General features: G+C 44.0%; 1 protein-coding gene across 2 annotated transcripts in view; it reads left to right on the forward strand.

Annotated features, from left to right (window-relative positions):
* CDON (cell adhesion associated, oncogene regulated) overlaps positions 1–20,511 on the forward strand; it is a 717,042-nt gene that overhangs the window by 563,738 nt on the left and 132,793 nt on the right. For both annotated transcript variants that reach the window (XM_044080828.1, XM_044080827.1), the window contains exons 12-13: positions 10,575–10,781; positions 11,965–12,146. In XM_044080828.1, the coding sequence (XP_043936763.1) occupies positions 10,575–10,781; positions 11,965–12,146 (389 nt within the window). The remainder of the gene's footprint in view (positions 1–10,574; positions 10,782–11,964; positions 12,147–20,511) is intronic.

A 20,511-nucleotide genomic window follows, 5' to 3' on the forward strand; every position in this document is an offset into this window, starting at 1 on the left:
AAATGGAAACTGGAACCCAAAATATTCAAGCTCTTGAGGAACAAATGGGGGACACCAGAGGTAGACCTGTTTGCCTCCCCTCAGAACTACCAGTTGAACAAATTTTGCACCAGAACTTCCCACAGTCAAGCTTGGGAAGTGGATGCCCCTGTCCTTTACCTGGGAAAGTCTCTCAATTTATGCCTTTCCCCCTCTGCCTCTCCTCTTGAAGGTTCTACTAAAGATCAAACAGGACAAGCCAAGGACAATATTGATTGCACCAGACTGGCCACGCCAGCACTGGTACCCCCTTTTGCGCAGTCTGACAGTGCTGCAACCTTGGCACCTGCCACAGACCCCCTCCCTGCTGTCCCTGTAGGCGGGTCAGATCCTGCACCCTCAGCTTCAAACCCTGAACCTTGTATCCTGGATAATTCCCTAAACTCACCTCCAGCAACCCTCAGTAAGCAAGTGCTGGATGTCATTCTTGAGGCAAGGAGGCCTAGTACTAGAAAATCCTATTCAGAAAAGTGGAAAAGATACTGTTCCTGGAGCAAGGCTCAGGGGATGGGCACAATGGTGCCCAGCTTACCTCATATTCTAGATTATTTAACAGAAATGCTCCACAAGGGCCTATCTTTCTCTTCAATTAAGATTCATGCCTCTGCCATATCAGCACATTATAATACTGAGCCACCCCTCTTCTCTCATCCCCTGCTAAAACAATTCCTTAGAGGGGCCAAAAATTTAAGGCACCCCAGGAGAGTTCCCACTCCAGCCTGAGTCCTTAACTTTGTATTGGAAAAACTCACTCTCCGCCCCCCCTTTGAACCAGAACCAGCTGCTACAGCAGAGTTGAAATTCCTTTCTTGGAAAACAGCTTTACTTCTAGCCATCACTTCAGCAAGAAGAGCGTCTGAACTGCAGGCCCTCATGGAAGTGGAACCCTTCATTATCTTCCCTCAGGACTAATCCATCCTTTATGCCCAAGGTGGTGTCTAGTGTGTCTCTAAACCAGTCCATTCATTTGCCTTGTTTTTTCTCTAATCCTCAGAATAAAGGGGAAAGGATACTGCATTCTTTGGATGTTCACAGACAGCTTAGATTCTATTTGGACAGGAATGAGCCTCTCAGAAAATCTGACCAGCTGCTAGTTAGCTTTGCTGCAGGGGTAGAGGGGAAGGCCATTTCAAAGCAAACCATTTCTAAATGGATAGCACATTGCACCAATTTCTGCTACAAACACCATGGAAAACCTACCTCACAGGGAATAAGAACACATTCCACCAGGGCTATATCTGCCTCTACTGCATTTCTCAGGAGTCCCTACCAGGAACATCCTGGAAGCTACTAGATGTCTGAGTGTATTCATTGTTGCAGTCCTGGTTACCCTCCCTCCAGCCCCCTGACTTCTCATGACTTTTACTTTTCCTCCTCATTTGTTATATATTATATCATGTGCATTTGCTTTTTGCTGGGGGTGTTCCATACCATATAATTGCTTCCTATAAAACTGACGGCGTCGGCTGCATGTTTTATACCCCTGATGTCATGGAAGAAGCGACAGCATCCAACGCAGAAATCCATAGACTCTGGTTTTCAGGCCGGCTGAGGGCTACCTGCAGGCAGATAACCCAAATGTGATGACTGCAGCAGTGAATACACTCTAACATCTACATTTATGGTAAGTGTACCCAACTGTATTTTCTTGTGCAGCTTCATTTCCCAAGTTTTCAAGCACTCTTCTGATGTGGCTGTGATGCAGTGTACACATTCTTTGGGTCAGTTATTAGTGGATAATGTTACGCAAGAAGAGGTCTGAAATTTCAAAATTCTAGAGTTTTATGTGCAGTGTTCTTGTGAACAGAAAATAAGTACATAATACTATTTTAGTTTTTTACTGTTGCTGTATTGCTTTAGCAGATATTACCTTGTTAAGGACGCCCGTAAAATGTGTAAATTCTTGTTTTTCTGGAAGAATTTTGCATATTATCTGTTTATTCTTGATTGTAACTCCTCAAATCTTTATATGTTCTGTGTTCTTGCCTTTGGTCCTGGTAGTGGCTAAAAAGGGTTTTATACCAGACTATTTAACTTTTGAACACATTGAATGAGTGGATGCATGCATGAATGACTGAATGAATAAACAAACAGTTAAATGTTAAAAAAGGAAAAAGAAAATAGCTAAAGTGTGCATGAGCAGACCTTCTCGTACCGCATATATGATGACATACAGGTGGGAGAAGGTGTGCCCTGGCTGGAAAGAGAAGAATAAAAAGCAGTGGAAGTCCGGCCGTACATCAGGCTTGTTGCAGCAGACATTCAAAGAGCGAGTCATCATTGCTACATTACCGAATGTTTTTGAATATAGTCATTTACATAACACAGCTGTGCTTTCTTATGTAGTGGCTGTCTGAATTTTACAGACCTATTTTGCCTGTCTTGTGATAATCTAGCATAACAGAGTGACACAGACAGAAGTAAAGGTGGGTTAGGACAGTATTGTGGTGCAACAGTTCACACCACACGGTTCCTAGCTTGGTTTCTGGCTGCACGGTCTTCTGCGCAGTGTCATCTTGTCCTCCCTGTTTTCACTTTTGTTTTTGCTAAGGTTTGTAGCTCTTTTTCAGTTCATAAATTCCTGCCAGTAGGTGGCTGGCAAATCTTTAAATAGCTATTAGGTGTGCATTCTACACAGGTGTGATATTGTCCTGTTTTTCTGCTTTATACTCACTGAATGCTGGCTGTGACCGTGCATAGATTAATGCAGGTATCAGGGAGTTTTCCATGTTAAATTGGGTTTAATTTTAGTCTTACTTTGACAGAGCAAATCCTGTTAGATACAATGTATGTTTTATGGGCTGACCCTGGAGTTTTGGTCTGATTTAATTGGCTTGTCCAGAGTTGCATAGTATGTGGAATATGTGAGAATAAAAGCACGAATGCAGGCTGCGCCTCATACTTCAGCAAACACCATTTTTAAATGAATTTCTCCTACCACCTAAAATGGATCTGATGGAATGACTGTAGTTTTCCAGCATTTACATAGTCTGCCCTCTCTTCCCTCACTGTTGGTGGTCCCTGATTATGACTGACAGACTTCCTTTGTGATGTGCTAGGCTGTTGCACCTTTTCTTTAGTAGCGGTTGGGGGGGGGCGGCAAACCAGATTTTCTTAGACTCTTAAACACATATGAAAGCATTGTAAGCATTATTTCCTGATTTAGTATTTTTGTGGCAGCATGTTTAACAAAAATAGATCATTAAGTATCTGTGTTTAATAGGTTTTTCGAGTACATGTATGTGACCTTTTATTTAAATTTATTTTTTCCTGTGGGTAAGCCAAGGGTATTGTCAATACCTAAGGAAAGCTCAACTCTGATAGATTACAAGTACCTGTGAGACTGAATGTTGCTGAGGCACTGGACCTGATGGCGCCTGTGCTGTAACATATCTCCAGAAGAGTTATTAAAGTCAGATCTGAAGTTTTCATTTTATTTTCAATCTGTGGGATTCTGATCTGGCACAGATCCAGCTCGGCTGTACTCTTTAACTTCGAATCAGAAATTCAAGCTCCTTCTCTACCTATAATGCCCCGCTCTCCCTCCTCCCTGATATCTGGTTTGCCACTCGTTTCGAACAGCATGGATTGCAGTTGGTCCAATCTCCTCCAAGGTTTTTGCAGTAGTTTGTAAGTCTTTTTCTATGGTCTTATCTTGATATTCTCTACTTCTACCTACCCTTTCTCTTCTGTCTTCCTATCCCCGCTTTGGGTGTTTTGGTTAGTAAAAAAAAAAAAAAACTCTTTCTGCTATCCTCTCTCATTCTTTCCTTTCTTTTTTGTGTGTGTGTGTCTGCCTGAATTATTTCTTGTCCCCATGCCTGAGACTCCAAAGCCGTGGTTCAAGAAGTGTATGGAGTGTGGGCATAATATTCCTCCATTGGGTGCCCATACTCTGTGAGGGATATGTTTGCGGGTCCTCCCCCCTTGATTCCTCCTGCTTGATTTGCATGGGCTTCAACCCCCATGCACTTCTCGACAGTAGGAATAAGCTTATCTTGAAGGGCCTACTTTCTCCACCCACCGAGGCCTCTTCTCCTGCCACCCCTGCTTCTGGACCTCAAACTCTGGCCAGGAAGCCTGGGGATGGAGAGCAGGTCAGAAACAAGGTACAGGATCGTCTGAGGATGAGAGCTCCTGAGCGGTCTTCCTCGGCTGAACTGTCCGCCAAGCCTAGGCCTGAGCTATCCTGGGATTCACCACTGCTCCGGTCCCTTCACTTTTCCGTGGATCCAGAGAGTTCTCGGGCTAAGTTTCCTGCCTCTACCTTCCCCCTCGGCACCATTCCCAGCCAAAGTTGGTAGCTTCCTCTGTCCGGACCACTCGGAGTCTGTCTGAAGTCTAGGTCGACATGATGATGATGAAGTTTCTTTGGGCCCAGATTCAGCTGGGAGTCTTGCCTGCTTCGTCCCCTTCCAGAGCCCTGAGCATGCAGTCTGATTTCCTCCCGATCTCCTTCTCCAATCCGACCTTCGGCTTCAGAGTCTTTGGGTCTGAGGTTTTCAAGTACTGAGGCATCGGCACCGATGGTTCCTGGTGCCTCAGTGCCAATAGTTACCTTGAGCTGTTCAGCTCAAATGTCAACAGAGAGGACTGAGTCTCGTAGCCGTAGCTTTGGCGTCTCATCCGCAGGGCTGGTGTCAAATGCGAGGCTTTCGAAGTTGTCTGGCCCTCTCTGGGCTTTGGTGCTGGGAAGCTCTGACTCCCTGCTCGGCGGCCCAGCACGCTCTGATGAGGACAGTTTCAGCTCCGGCTATGCTACCTTTTGTGGTCCATTTCCTTTGCCATTCGAGGTGGTGGAGAGGGTCCTCTCGGCTCCTTCGAGAGCCTTGTTACTTTCGTCCTCATTCTGTCCTGGCTCCTTCTGTTTCTGGGCTGAAGTTTTCTGTCCTACCCCCTTAGGGACGGCCTGCTGCCAGACCGTCCCAGGAGGTTCCTCTTCAGGAATCCACCCGAAGTTTCTGAATCCTCCCCAGAGTTTCTCTCTGTGGAGGCTCCTCAGAGGCATACGTGCAGGAGAAGGCACTTGGATTCCCCTTGGACTCTCACTGATGATACAGACTTGGATGAAGGGGAGGGTTCCCTTCAGTTCCCCGATTTCTTTTTTGGGGCATCATGGAAAGCCTGTGCCAGAGAGGTGAGTGGTCTACCCTCAAGCCCAACCCTGATGAGTCTGTATTCCTGGAAGCGTTTGGCACAGGAACTTATACTTCTTGGGTGCCCCCCCCCTGCAGATTCCTTGATGGATCTTGTTTCTAGCAGGGCATGGAAGGAACCAGACATGATTGAGCCCATCCCTAAGCCCCCAGACAGTATGCTCAATGCTTTTTCAGACAGGCCCCATTGGTCAAAGGGTTCCCCAGTTGATGCCATGTTGGTTGCAGTGGCCACCAAGAAGGACCTAGCCCAAGAGAGCTCCTCTGTCCATCCCCCAGACAGTGAGTGTAGGATGATGGACCACTTTAGGAAGTGGGCATGTACTCCTTTGCTCTGCATGCACTCACCTGTTTGGCACATGTTAGCAGACTACAAAGGGACCTGGTTAAGGAGGTCTCTGTGTATGCCATGGCGTCCATGTCAGCAAAGCAGAAGGTGGTTTTCTTCTCCCGTATGGCCACCCTAACTGCCACTTCTCACATATTCATGAGGCTGTGCTTTCTCATGCGAATGAGGGTGCCCCTAGGGTTGCCGGGATGGGAGTTGCCATTAGGCTCCGGCTCTGTGCTTTTTCGGAACTTTACAGGGCATCTATCATGAAGCCCCCTTTGACGGTTCAACCTTGTTTCTCAAAGCTGTTCGTGACACACTTACGCAGAGCGAGAGGGACTGGAAGACCTTGTCTGCCATTGGGATTTGCTTCTGTACTCCGCAAAGATCATTTTCGAGGAATTAGTATGGGTGTCAAGAAGATGTGGTTTCAGAAGTCTGAGGGCTTTACCCAGGATGCTCACGCCCAGTCTTCCCCCAGGGCAGAGGGGTAATTGATGGACACTGCCCTCATGGCAGAGGGGGTCTGAAAAACCAAGGTTCTTGATTCATTCTCTGGCAGACCTGTTCAGCAATTATGAGGGATTGCCCGACTGCTGTTCTCCAGAGGCAGTTAGAGGGTGTCTATTTTTGCACCCAACAGCCTGGGAATCCATCACGATAAGGGTGCTGCAAATCATATCCAGGGATTATTTCATGCACTTTTTTCATCCTCCCTCTTTGATGAAATACCTCCTAGACATTCCACCTTGTCAACAGGAGGAGGCAGCCATAGAAATTGCCAGGTTGCTCAAAAAAACAAGTAATCCAGCCCATCCCCTCAGACCAGTCTGAATCAGGCATTTATTCCAGTTCTTTTTGGTACCAAAGAAAATGGGGGACTTGAGACCCATCCTGGTTCTTTCTACCCTGAACCTGTCCATTGCCAAGACAAAGTTTTGGATGGTCACACTACAGTCCATTCTGCACTTTCTGCAGATGAACGACAATGTGCTCGATGGGCCTTCAGAATACTTACTATCATGTGAACATGAACAGATGCTCCAGACAGTTCCTCTGCTTCCGGGTGGGAGCCAATCATTTTCAGTTCAGAGTGCTCCCCTTTGGAATCACCATTGCCCCCTGAGTGTTTACCAAAGTGATGGCGGTAGTGGTGGCTCACCTGTTGTTGCAGGGGTTTCGGGTCTTTCCCAGCCTGGACGATTGGCACCTATCCACTCCCTCTAAGCATTGACTGATTGAAGCCAGGGATTGTCTTCTTCTCCTAGCCCCTTCCCTGGGCATCCCAATCAATCTAGCCAAGTCAAAGCTGGTACCGGCTCAGGTGCTCATTTAGATACGATACAGGGCAGGGTATTTCTGTCTCCAGACAGGTTATTATCACTTCAGTATCACGTGAAGTCTATTCTTCAGACCCATCTTCCCCCTGCAGGCATGGTTCTTTGGGCGTTGGGGTCCATGGCAGCCACAATCACCCTTCTACCAAGCGCAAGCCTTCACATGAGGATTCTTCAGTGGACCTTAGCAGTTCAGTGGTCCCTTCTCGACCTTCCATTGTCATATGCAGTCTGTCTGTCCTGGGTTTGCTGAGACTCTTCTGTGGTGGCTTCAGTCCCTGGACCTCCTTCTAGGCTACCCATTTGTTCCTCCTTCCCCCTCGATCATGGTGGCCACGGATGCCTTCCTGCTCAGGTGGAGATGCATTGGGATGGACAGTCCAAGGCACATGCTCCTCCCTGGAGATGAGGCTGCATATCAGTGTTGTGGAGATGAGGGTGGTGCTTTTGGCATTGTAAGCTCTCCATGCCTTTCTTCCTACCAGGATGATTGCCATCCAGACAGACAACTTGTCAGTAGTCTGGTACATCAACAAACGGGGGAACCAGATTGTATCCCATTTGCCATGAGGACATGAGATGGTGGGAGTGGGTGATCTCTTTTCCGACCATTTTCTAGTGGCAGTATACATTCCAAGGAAGTCCAACATTCTAGCAGACGGGCTCAGCAGAACTATTCTGATGCCTTACGAGTGGTCTCTTAATCCATCAGTAGTGGACATGATCTTCCAAAAGTGAGTCCATCCTTGCTGTGATCTCTTCTCCTCTCCTTCCAATGCGAAGTGCAGCGAGTATTTCATTCTGATCCTCCTTCTGGGGGAGTCGCCCAAAGATGCTGTAGTACATGCTTGGCCCTCTGGTCTATTTATGCTTATCCTCCACTTCCCCTGATCCCCAAGTTTATTCCGAAAGCACAGCGGTTGAAGAGCTCAGTCATCCTCATTGCTCCATTCTGGCCTCCCTGGACTCTGGATATGGAACCGGATCTGATCATGCACCCATCAGGGCTTCCTCACGTAGATTTAGTCAGAATGAATCTCACTGCTTGACTGCTCCAGTTTCCCTAATGGCCAAGACTCCCGGGCTCTCTTCTGCTGCCAAAACGATCTTGGTTGCAGCTCATAAGGCCCTCCATTAGGAAGATCTTTTCCAGTAAGCGGAAACGTTTTTCAATCTGGGCTTCTCAGCATGATTTTGAGTCATTTACAGCTCTAGTCCCAGCCATTTTGGATTTTCTAGCTCATATTTTTAATAATGGGGCTAGGTTTTCTACTGTTAATTTTCATGTGGGTGAGAATTCAGCTTTCTTGACTTTGTCTAAGCTTTGCAAAGTGTTCTTGAAGAGTACTTTTCTTTTTCAGCCTCCTAACAAGGACCCCACACTGCCTTGGGATCTAACTCTGGTTTTACAGGCCTTGGTGTCTCCACTGTTTGAAACAGCTGCCACTGTTGATTTACAATTCTTATCTTGAAAGTCTGTTTTCTTGGTGGCTATTACCTCTGTCAAGAAGGTTTCTGAACTACAGGTGTTGTCTATCAGGGCCCCTTATTTGATCTTTCGTAAAGACAGAGTGTCTCTTAGGACTGACCGAAGGTGGCTTCTGAAGCGAACATTAAACGGGTTATTGATTTACCAGTTTTCTTCCCGAATTACCAGAACAAAGGGGAATTCAAATTACATTTGACATTGCAGCTGCCTTTCTGTTTGCATAGAACCAAAAGATTGTGAAAGTCTGATCAGTTTTTTATGTATTTCTCTAAGCCACGTCTGGGAAAGTCTGTTTCTAAGGTTACTCTTGTTCATTGGATTTCTGGGTGTATTTCTCTGGCCTATCATTCCAAAGGTTTGTCTCTACTGGGTCCTGTCCAAGCGCATTCCACCAGATCAGTATCTACTTCTGCAGCTTTTTGGTCCAGGGTACCTATTGACGATATCTCTTCTGGTGCTACCTGGTCCCATTCACATACATTTATTCCCCATTGCAAACTGGATATTCTTTCCAGGAGCAGGGCATCTTTTGGCTCATCTGTGCTCCAGAACATCTTTCCATGATGGCCTCCCAAGGTTGTTGTAGCTAGGGACTCTGTCTCACAAGTTGAAGATCAAATGAAAACAACAACTTCAGATAAAGTAGTATTGTTCTTACCATAACATTCCATCTGAGTTGTTGCTTTACATTTGTCTTCAACCATCCCTCCCTCCTCCCTGCCCTTTTTGGCTGTGTAGTGGACTGGACAGAGGCAGCTGTAGGTGTCCTTTTGGCTGGAGTTGAGTTTCTGTGCTCCAGTGCCCATTTTGGTCAGGGTAGAAATGTTTTTTATCCTGTTAGGGGTTGGTGCTGTTTTGCATCAAACTTGATCTGGGGGGAGGAGGGAGAGTGGGACATTATGGGTAGAGGAGGAGCTTTGATTTCAGATCCAATGCTGGAGTATACGGCTGAGCTAAGGTTGCCACCCGTCCACTTGTCAGCGGGACACTCACGGCTTGAGCTGCCTCATCCCGTTGCCTGCTGTGCAAAGTAGTGGGACTTGACTTCAGTAGCACTGAATTGCCATGGAAAAGCTGCAATTACTTCCGGCTTTTCCACGGCAATTCAGTTACGTCACCAACCTGGACCTGCAGGCAAAGCTGCTGCCTGTTAGGTCCGGGTGCTTTAATTCATGCAGTGGTTGGCTGCAATTCATTAAAGGGGTGGGGACTGGGGCAGGAAGAGCCCTGAAAAGATCGTGGCTGTAGGAGCCCTTTGTTTTAAGCGCTTCTACAGCCGCTAAAAAAAGACAGATATTTGCCTTTTTTTTTTTTTCCTCTAACGAGCCAGCCATTCATTCATGCAGTGAGCCAGCCATTCATTCATGCAGCCAGCCAGCCATTCATTCATGCAGCCAGCCATCCATCCATCCATTCATGCAGCCAGCCAGCCATCCATACAACCATCCATCCAGCTGCTACTCCCACCAACCAGCTAGCCACTCCAGCAGCCAGCCAGTCAGCTAGCCACTCCAGCAGCCAGTCAACTGGCCACTCCACCAGCCATCCGTCGTACTCATAACAGCATCTCCTTCACCGCTCCTGTGGTGAAGTCATGGTAGAGGATGTGGCCAGTGTCATATTGGCTACACCCCCATGTCCCACTTTGGCCCGCTTAAAAGGTTGCAACCCTAGGCTGAGCCGGATCCTTGCCAGATCTGACTCCCACAGGTTGAAGACAAATGAAAAGCAACAACACAGATGGAACGTTATGGTAAGTGCATAGCTTCTTTTTTATGAACTGTGATGTTCTGTGAGTTAAATTCATGTGAGCACTGATTCACTATAGTAATCGGCATTTCTACCTTTCTTATTAATGACTGAAACAAAGTAGGTAGTCATTTTGTCAGATTCAGAATTAGTTGTACAAGATGTAATATCAACTGGGCTATTTTATAGGAATCTGTGTTTCTGTGGTTGAGTAATGAGCCTGATTTCTAGGCTTTGTTGGTTTTACTTTTCGTTATGGGGGATGTTTCTCCTCATGTACATGTTTTTCTGTAATTCCTTGAGTGACTTAAGCAGAACAGACTTACAATTTGTCTTGATTTGTTTAATGTTTGTGCACTTGAATATAGCTGGTCCAATACAATAAACTGGAATCAGTTACCCAGAAATAATTGTTAGAACTTTTAAAATGACATTTTAGTATAGTCGCAACATCATACTCTCTTATTATGCAGTTCCAGAAGCTCCAGACCGCCCCACCATCTCTGCAGCTTCTGAGACGTCCGTGTATGTCACATGGATTCCACGTGCCAATGGCGGCTCTCCAATCACAGCATTCAAAGTTGAGTACAGACGTGTAAAGCCTAGTAGTGAATGGCTGATTGCTGCAGATAACATTCCTCCTTCCAGGCTGTCTGTGGAAGTTAGTAGTCTGGAGCCAGGTACAGCCTTTTTTTTTTAAATAACTTGTTTAATTTTGTAAGCAATTGTGTTTCCTTATACTTTTTTAGAAATTTGCATTTGGCCTTGAGGGTAATTATTACTTTCAGCTGTTTGTGTGTTGTTGTAAAGCTCGTTACAAAAGGGATCCAGTTTTTGTTATGTCATGATCTGAGACAGATGGATTATTCAAGAATCAAGTGTTTGCTTAACTCTGGCCATGAAGGCACTTAGCCATATTTCCTATATATTGTATCTTCAGCAAATTTTGTTGATGAGTAGTATGTGTGCCAGTTGTGTTAACTGACAGATTCTTCAAAGAACACGTGAAGTCACAGGCAGCCATGGGCACTTGGTGTGCTGTTCTGAAGAGTTTATAGTACCACGGGAGATGCTGTATGTGCAGTCAGAACTGGCAGTATGTCCTGGCTATGTGCACCACCTTCACCAAAATGGTGATTGTAGAAGCTCTCTTTGAACGTCCCCATATCTGCATCAGGAATTGATGAGCATCTGAAGTTGATGCAGGAAAAACTACAAGTCCTTTGAGATGCGCTGTCCTATCGCATCATATTGCGACAGCGCTTGCCTGATATCCTACTCTGTCAGAACTTGGCTCAGAGGAGGTGCAGACATTTCTTCAGAATACAGCCATGCAAGAGATCCTAACTATTTTTTAGGTTCAGTGAGAACTGTGGACCTCTTGTTTTCCTAGGCCTCAGTGGATAATTCAGTATATTCCTGAGTAGTCCTTCCATATGATCATCATTCAGTCTGTTCTTCCTTGCTTTTCCTGTGGAAAGTGGACATTATCTATGAATTTCATGAATGCCTGTTACATAAAAATAGCTAGGCAAAGCAGGGGCTTTTCTCTTGAATAGAAGCATATCAGTACCGTTTCTGTGCCTTTCCATTTGTAGTCATTACAGCCCCCAGGGTTTTCATCACTTGCTTGTCTGCCATAGCAGTGCACAAAGTCCACATTTACATGTAACACTTTCATCAAAGTAGATGCAGCAGCATGGTCAGTGTCTTCAGATAATGTAGTGTTACTGCATAGTTCTTGCAGGGGAATGAAGAAGATCTTGTCACTGAGCCGGAGTGATGCCACTATTAAGTACTGTGAAGTAGTTGATAGACGGTTACTGTCACTGTTGTGATATTATTGCTTTTTTTCTTTAACAGGTGCAATTTACAAGTTTCGTGTGATTGCCATCAACAGTCATGGTGAGAGTGCTCACAGTACTGTATCGAGGACATATCAAGTTGCCGGATTCAGTAACCGTTTCACAACACGTCCCACTACAGGTCCTCACATTGCCTACACAGAAGCCATCAGTGACACACAAATTATGCTGAAATGGACAGTAAGTCTCTTGCAGATTTCCAGTTTTATGTAGGTAGCAGTTATGTTGCCCTTTTCAGTCTAGGTCTGATTTATCCATGGTCAAGGTGTGACTAAGTGCAGGTTGCCTGAAAAGCAATAATTTTGTTCATACATATTTGCATCTCCCAGCATTCTCACTTACACAGGATAGTACTGGGACTGTGTTCCTTTGAGTTCTGCAGGAACCAGTGAAGTTTCCTTGTGTAGTCTTGCCAAGGATACTATCGAAAAGGCTGAGAGCATGAGGCTAATATCCTCAGAAATTATCTGATTTTTGTCGTCCTTGTCCTGGAGGATTTTACTTGAGGCTTCCCCTTTTCCTTGGTGGGGGGGGGCTGGACTGGACTGGACATTGTGGAATCCAGGATGGCACCTAAAAAGACTACCGATCTGGCTGGAGTTAGGTTCAGCTTTTAAGGGACAGTCCCGATCTCTGGAAGCATTTCATGTTGTAGGTCAGTGTCCTTCCCATGTTTTCCTGATTTGGGGCTTGGATTAAGCATCTGTGCAGGTACATATAGATGTTAATACCACTTTTATGCAGCAGCTAATTTAGAGTCCTGAAATTTTTTTTAGGAGAAACCATTTCAGTGCAGCTGCAGAACGCATAAGTCTTAAATCCTTTTCCATTTTTAAGTTTCATTATGCCCTTCATTTTACTAGTTTATTAGTAAAGCTTCATCTTTGAATTCTTTATTTTTAAATTGTGCTTCCCATGTGTTTTACTTTGGTACTTCCCAAATCCTGTTTTCTGTTGCATTTTTCATCTTTACCAGATTTTAACATCACTCAGATGTCTTCTTTGTAAACCAAAACTATCACATTTTGATAGTTCATCTTCATTGTTAAATATTCTGAGGTTTTCTTAAAGCTGTTAAGTATCAAAAGTCCGCTGTGGAACATGTGAGTATTTATGTAAAACTAGTGCATGATGCCCCTGCCATTGTATCATTTGACTTTTTCACTTGCCTAGCACACTACCATGTTTCTAAAAAGTTAGGCAAGATGATCACTTCACACCAGATGCTGTGTTCACATTTTAAGTTCATTTTAAAGGTGAAATTAACTTTAGACACCCATTCTGTTTGTGTTAAACATGTTCTGTCAAGAGCAGTTAGTAAAGCAATTAAATTGGCTGAAAGGGTGTCTGTAATCGCTTAACACACAACCTACAAAGGAATATTAAAAACTGGGAAGAAATGTAAGTAACAAGAACAGTTCATGACCCCAAAATGTATCTGTATCAGCAAATTTGTAACACCGTTCTGATTATTCTGAACAAGAAGAAAACTCAAATGTTTTGTGTTATGACCATATATTTTTGGAGAGTAAAAGTAAGCCATAAAAATATCAGAGCAAAAAAAAAATTGCAAAGCACTTAACATTTAATATCTGTATTCTAATTTTCAGACTAAGTAACCATTCACCATTTCTGAATGACTAATAAGACAAAAATCTGCATAATCAGTTGACTAATGTCTTCTAGTGTGTATCATGTTGACACAATTTAAATAATTGTACTGTTTCTAAGTGGAGAATTATGATAAAATTTTAATACAATTCTCTTTGCAAAATGGATGTAAAAAAAATTCACTGTCAAAGACCGGTTCTCTGATTTTATTTCTTTCTTGGCTGGGGTGCCTTCTGAGCTTATGTGCATGTCCTTCCTGTGTTCATGTGGATTTCCTCTGGGTTTTTAGGTAAATACTAGACTATCAGTCTGTAGACTATTACAAGTCTAATGAATAATCAGAGGTCAGAATCAATTCCTGTACTTTGTATCTGAGAAGTAAAAACCTTAACAATTCTGCCAAACCCAGCCCCCTCTTGTTTCCTCCCACATTCCAAAACCATGCAGTAAAGTGGATCGGGGACTCTAAATTGCTCAATGGTGTGAATGCGTGCATGTATGATATGGAGGAATGACCTGAGAACCTACTTCCATCCCCCCACCCCCATTTGCCTTGACAACTCTGACCCTGTCAGTAATCACCACTACCTGCAATCTAGGAGTCAGATGCGACTCAGAGAGCAAGTGAGATGGTTATGACTGCATTCATAATTCTTTGTGTTACACGAAGCTTTGGGTGCCCTGCACTATAAAGTTACAGAGAAAGGGGGAAAAAAGTATAGGAGCATGTATTTTTTCTTTTTGTCAGTTGGCGTAGTGCTGTGATAAAAACCTGATATTTTTCAGTCATGGCTTAGGAGAATTGCTTCACAAAAAGAAGATAGCACAATGGAAATAAGATTTTAAAGCTGTAACACACCCTGCTCTGCCACACAGCCAATACCCAGATATGGAATGCATCTTAGGAGCAGAAGCTACAAAAGCATTTCGATGTTTTACTCTTGACACACTCCTGTTCCTTTGTATGTCTGTTATTGTAGGTATGCCAAAAGTCTTTAAAGGAATTTAACCTTTTCAGAGCTATTCTGTGGTGGCCGTCATTGTATTCCAGCATGAAACTAGACCATAGCAGCTATAAAAAGAATATAACAAAACTTCTATATTTCTATGTTAGTGAAGTGCATGACAAGCAATTATCTTTTTTTTACCAGTTTCAGAATGTAATTAGTATGGTACTTGTATTACATTAAATTTATATACGGAAATAAAATTGCTAAAGATTCCAAAGAGAACCACAAGGCATTCTATAGCAATGTCAAGAATCTAAATGGCAATGCTCACATCTGCTCTGAGCTACAACAGAATGGCATTAAATATAGTGATCCAAAGGATATTGTCACTATCCTGGCAGAGATCGGTTCAGTGCCAATTTCACCCCCAAAAGGGCCCATCTCAATACCAAATGATTGCCAAATTCCAGTAATAACTGCCACACAGGTAAAAACTGCACTCTCCAAAGCTAAGAATACAGCATCCTTGGGACCAGACGACATCCCGGGCTCTGTACTACATGAACTACAAAATGAACTGGCACCTCACCTAAGTATCATATTTAATCATAGCCTCACCTCAGGCTTTGTGCCCACTGAGTGGCACATAGCTACAGTTATCCCACTTCAAGGGGAGATCCACCTTGGATCCTGGGAACTACCGCCCCATCAGTCTGAGTAGCCTGATCTGCAAGGCCATGGAACATATTATCGTGGAACTTATAAACAAAGACATTGGCAACCTTCAAACACTGGACCCCACCCAGTTTGGGTTCGGGAAGGGCCGATCTTGTCTTCTGAACCTGACTGACTTCTTCGAATCAGTCCCCAGAGCTCTGGACAAGGGTAAGGCGGTCCACACAGCCTATCTGGACCTCGCCAAGGCCTTCGACACCATCCCCCACTCTGGAATCGTAGTTAAACTTAAGCCGGACATTAATCCCTACATCACTCAATGGGTTGCCAGCTGGCTTACTGACAGAACCCACACTGTAAAAGTAGCCAACTCCAAATCCAATTCCAGACAAGTGTCAAGTGGAGTACTTCAGGGTTCAGTCCTGGGACCGCTCTTGTTTGGCATCTACTTCTCTGAAGTAAAGGCCAACACTAAGGTATTCTGGCTAACAAGTTGACAGATATCTGCAAACTGGGAGCCATTATCCCCAAATGATGTGGATATTCTACAAAAGGGCCTTACAGAAACATGCTTGGTGCCAGAGCCATGGGCTCAAGCTTAATGCCAAGAAATGTATAGTTATCCCCTTTGGGAAAAACATGTACCCGTGAATTACCACATAGGTGGCAGTACACTAAACACTGAAAGTGTGATAAGAGACTTGGGGACACAGGTGGACAGTGGTTTCACCTTCAATAACCACATCACCACAACAGTCAGGAAATTCTTCTATGTGGCACACCTCATCACTAAGGGCTTTTCATCCAGAAAAAAGGAGATCATTGTCCCACTGTACTCATCCCTCATTAGACCCATTATAGAATACAACTCCCGTTTGGTATGTACCTCTCAAGACATTTGCAACAACTGGAAAGACCGCAGAAATACCTCACTAAAAGAATCACAGGCTTAAAGCAGATGCCCTGTGCTGACCATCTAAAAAAAACCTCCAGCTGTACTCTGTCGCATATAGTCTACTCGGAGGCGATCTCTGCTTAACATACAAGGCCATGTCAAATCCAGAGCTGTTGGACATGCTACACTTAAAGAAATCCCAATCCCTCAGAGCCACACGCTAGAGAGATCTAAACCTTGTTATCACAATGAACAAAACATACTGGAGGGCTGGGTTCCTGACCCAGAGACCCCCCCAAGCTCTGGAATAGACTGCCCATACATTTCAAGCAGAGCACCTCTTTGGCCGTCTTCAAAAGGAACCTTGACGATTGGAGGGGAGATGGGAAATTCACCCTGAAGATCACTTTAGTTGCCCTGCTAGACAGGGGTCCAGGGAAGTAAATATTGTGGGAAGAAATAGCCAGGGAATTGTTATGGCTAGGCTTGTATAGGCCCTACGGCCGATAGCCTAGTACCAACTTATGAACCTATTTGTACATTATGTACCCAAGGAAGCAAGATTACAAGCTTTACCTAATTGATGTTGCCATTTGGTATAGTGTTAATATACAACATTATAGATTGCAAGTACTTTTTTATATTTTCAAGAGATGGGATTTCCTAATTAAATGGTATGAGAGCAGTAAAAGTTGCTCATTGTGTACGTCACAGTAAAAATCTTTGGTCAGAATACAATTGTAATTTACTCTTATTCTCCTTTCTTTTGGCTGTCCTCATTAGGGTTCACCACAGCACATCATCTGTTTCCATTTCTTCTTGTCCTCTTTATCTTGCTCTGTCACACCAACCACCTGCTTGTCCTCTCTCACCATATCCGTAAACCTTATCTTACACCTTCCTCTTTTCCTGTTACCTGGCAGCTCCATTCTTAGCATTCCTTTCCCAATATACCCAGCATCCCTTCTCACCACTTGTCCAAATCATCCCAATCTCTCCTCTCTGTCTTTGTCTCCAAACTGTCCAACCTGCGCTGACCCTGTAATATACTCATTTCTAATCCTGTCCATCCTTGTCACACCCAGTGCAAATCTTCACATGTTTAACGCTGCCACCTCCAGCACTGACTCCCGTCTTTTCATCAGTGCCACCGTCACCAATCCATGTAACATAGCTGGTCTCAGTACCATCTTGTAGACCTTTCCTTTCACTCTCACTTGTACCGGTCTGTCACAAATCACTCCTGACTCTCTTCTCCACCCTGCCTACATTCTTTTCACCTCTCTTCCACACACCATTACTCTGAACTGTTGATCCCAAGTATTTAAACTTGTCTACCTTCACCAAGTCTACTCCCTGCATTCTCACCCTTTCTCTGTCCTCACCCTCATTCACACACATTCTTAGTCCTGCTAACCTTCATTCCTTTACTTTCTAGAGCACATCTCCACCTCTCCAGGGTTTCCTCAACCTGTTCCCTACTCTCACTACAAATCACAGTGTCATCCGCAAACATCATAGTCCATGGGGACTCCTGCCTGATCTCATCTGTCAACCTGTCCATCAGCATTGCAAATAAAAAAGGTCTCAGAGCTGATCCTTGATGTAACCCTACCTCCACCCGTCACTCCTACTGCAGCCCTCACCACTGTCACACTGCCATCGTACATATCCTGTACCACTCTTACATACTTTTCTGCCACTCCTAACTTTCTCATACAATACCACAACTCCTCTCTAGGCACCCTGTCATATGCTTTCTGTAAGTCCACAAAGACACAATGCAACTCCTTCTGACCTTCTCTTTACTTCCCCATCAACACCCTCGGAGAAAACATCACATCTGTAGTGCTACTTTCTGGCATGAAATCATACTGCTGCTCACTAATCATCACCTCTCTTTGTTAACCTAACTTCCACTATTCTTTCCCATAACATCATGCTGTGGCTGATCACTTTTATCCCTCTCTAGTTACTACAGCTCTGCACATCACCCTTATTCTTAAAAATCGGTACCAGTACACTTCTCCACTCCTCAGGCATACTCTCACTTTCCAAGGTTTTGTTAAACAGTCTGGTTAAAAGCACCACTGCCATCTCTCCTAAACACCCCCATGCTTCCACAGGTTTGTCATCTGGGCCAACAGCCTTTCCATTCTTCATTCTCTTCGTAGCTGTCCTTACTTCCTCCTTGCTAATCCATCGCACTTCCTAATTCACTATCCCTACTTCATCCAACATTCTTTCTCTCTTTCTCTTCATTTGTCAGCCTCTCAAAGTACTCTTTCCATCTGCTCAACACACTCCCCCTGACTTGAGTATGTTTCTCCTCCATATCCTCTATCACCCTAACCTGCTGCATATCTTTCCCAGCTCACTCTGTCTAGCCAATCGGTACAGGTCCTTTTCTCCCTCCTTAGTGTACAACCTTTTATACTACTCACCATACGCCTTATCCTTAGCCTTCACCACCGCTCCATTCACCATATGCCTCATCTCCTTGTACTCCTGTCTACTTTCCTCATCTCTCTGACAGTCCCACATCTTTTTCGTCAACCTGTTCCTCTGTATACTTTGCTGTACTTCCTTGTCATCCTTCCTCTGTCATGATGTCACACCAAGCACCTTTCTAGCTGTCTCCCTTACCACTGCTACTGTGGCTGCCCAGCTTTCTGGTAACTTTTCACTGCCACCCACTGCCTGTATCAACTCTTCCCTGAAATCCATACAGTTATCCACTTTCAACTTCTACCATTTGATCCTTGATGCTGCCCACACTCGCCTTCTCTTCTTCCTGATCGCCAGCATCATCTTACAGACCACCATCCTGTGCTGCCTAATTACGTTTTCCCCTGTCACCACTTTGCAGTCTCCACTCTCCTTCAGACTGGTCCTCCCGCACAGAATATAATCCACCTGTGTACATCATCCTTCACTCTTGTATGTCAGACTAGGCTCCTCCCTCTTTTTAAAATACATGTTTACCACAACCGTGTCCATCCTTTTCACAAAATCAACTACTATCTGACCTTCTGCATTTCTCTCCTTAACACCATACCTATCCATCACCTCCTCATCCCCTCTGTTCCCTTCGCCAACATTCCCATTGAAATCCACTCCAATCACCACTCTCTCACCCTTGAGTACGCTCTCCATCTGACTCCAGGATTTTTCTTTTTTGTCCATCGCACACCCAACTTGAGCATATGCACTAACAACATTCATCATCACACCATCAATTTCCAGCTTCATAAACATCACCATATGCAGCACTCTTTTCACCTCCAAAACACTCGACATACTGTTCCTTGAGGATATTCTACGAGTTGGTATTGTAGCTCAAGTAGGGTATCCACTGTTATGTAGACTGTGAATAGTGTGACATTTAAAAAATGGAGCAGTGTTTTTCCAAAAGTGCACAAAAACCGAACACTGTAATTAAAAGATTAAAACAGTAAACGGATGTATCGAGTTTGTAAGCAAATCATGCTGGTTTGTGTTCATTACAATTTATTACCACACAACCAGGCATGTTAGACTATTTCTTTTGGGTTTATGCCTCAACACCCATGGAATACATAGACATCACTACTTTTTACACCACCGCATGTCTTTTTACATGTTCATTGAAGTAGAGTAGCCATGGGTAATGTGGTGATTTTTGAAGATTCACTTGGTCAATTTGTTGTGATCCTCTGTAATCAACAAGCATTAAGACTTGATTATTAAATATTGCAGTAGCAGCTCTGTGCTATATTAAACATTTTCTGAGTTTGTCTTGTCAGAGAGTGGTAGCTGTGTCCATGGTTTATTGTTGTATATTGTTAATATCTGGATTTGTTATTTAAACATTTTCTCTGTAAGTACTGTTATACACACTTAATACTTAATAATTAATTGAAACTGTTATGTGATTTGAAGGTTTATACTGAAATATACAAACATGATTGGTTCCTTGTTTTTAAACTTATATAAAAGGGTAATTGAATAATTGTTTTTATCTGATGAAGTCCATTTGTGACGAAAACGCTCATGCTGTGAAGGCGTTCATGCACTTGGTACTAGCGTGGATTTGCTGTGGATTTATTTTAATGTACAATAAACACTGAAGGTTTTTACCTTCATTTTCGCTTCCAGTTTCGTTTGTTTTTTACTGTTATACACACCACACATTGCTGCCAAACACACACCACACATTGCTGCCAAACACAGTAATTTTGTATTCTTAGTTTATGCACATTTTCCTGAAGAGTAATGTGCACACCAAAGCACAGTGCAGGTTTCACATGTAAAGCATTGATTGCACTTTTAATCCCCTGTCCTGTACATCTACACACACCACATAGGTGCACTGACAGAAGTTACAGGGTGTAAGCAGTGTAAACACACCTCTAGAAACATCACCACACAAGTG

This window comes from Protopterus annectens, chromosome 8.part0, assembly GCF_019279795.1.
Source record: "Protopterus annectens isolate FY-2018-M chromosome 8.part0, PAN1.0, whole genome shotgun sequence".
Classification (NCBI taxonomy): Eukaryota; Metazoa; Chordata; order Ceratodontiformes; family Protopteridae; genus Protopterus; species Protopterus annectens.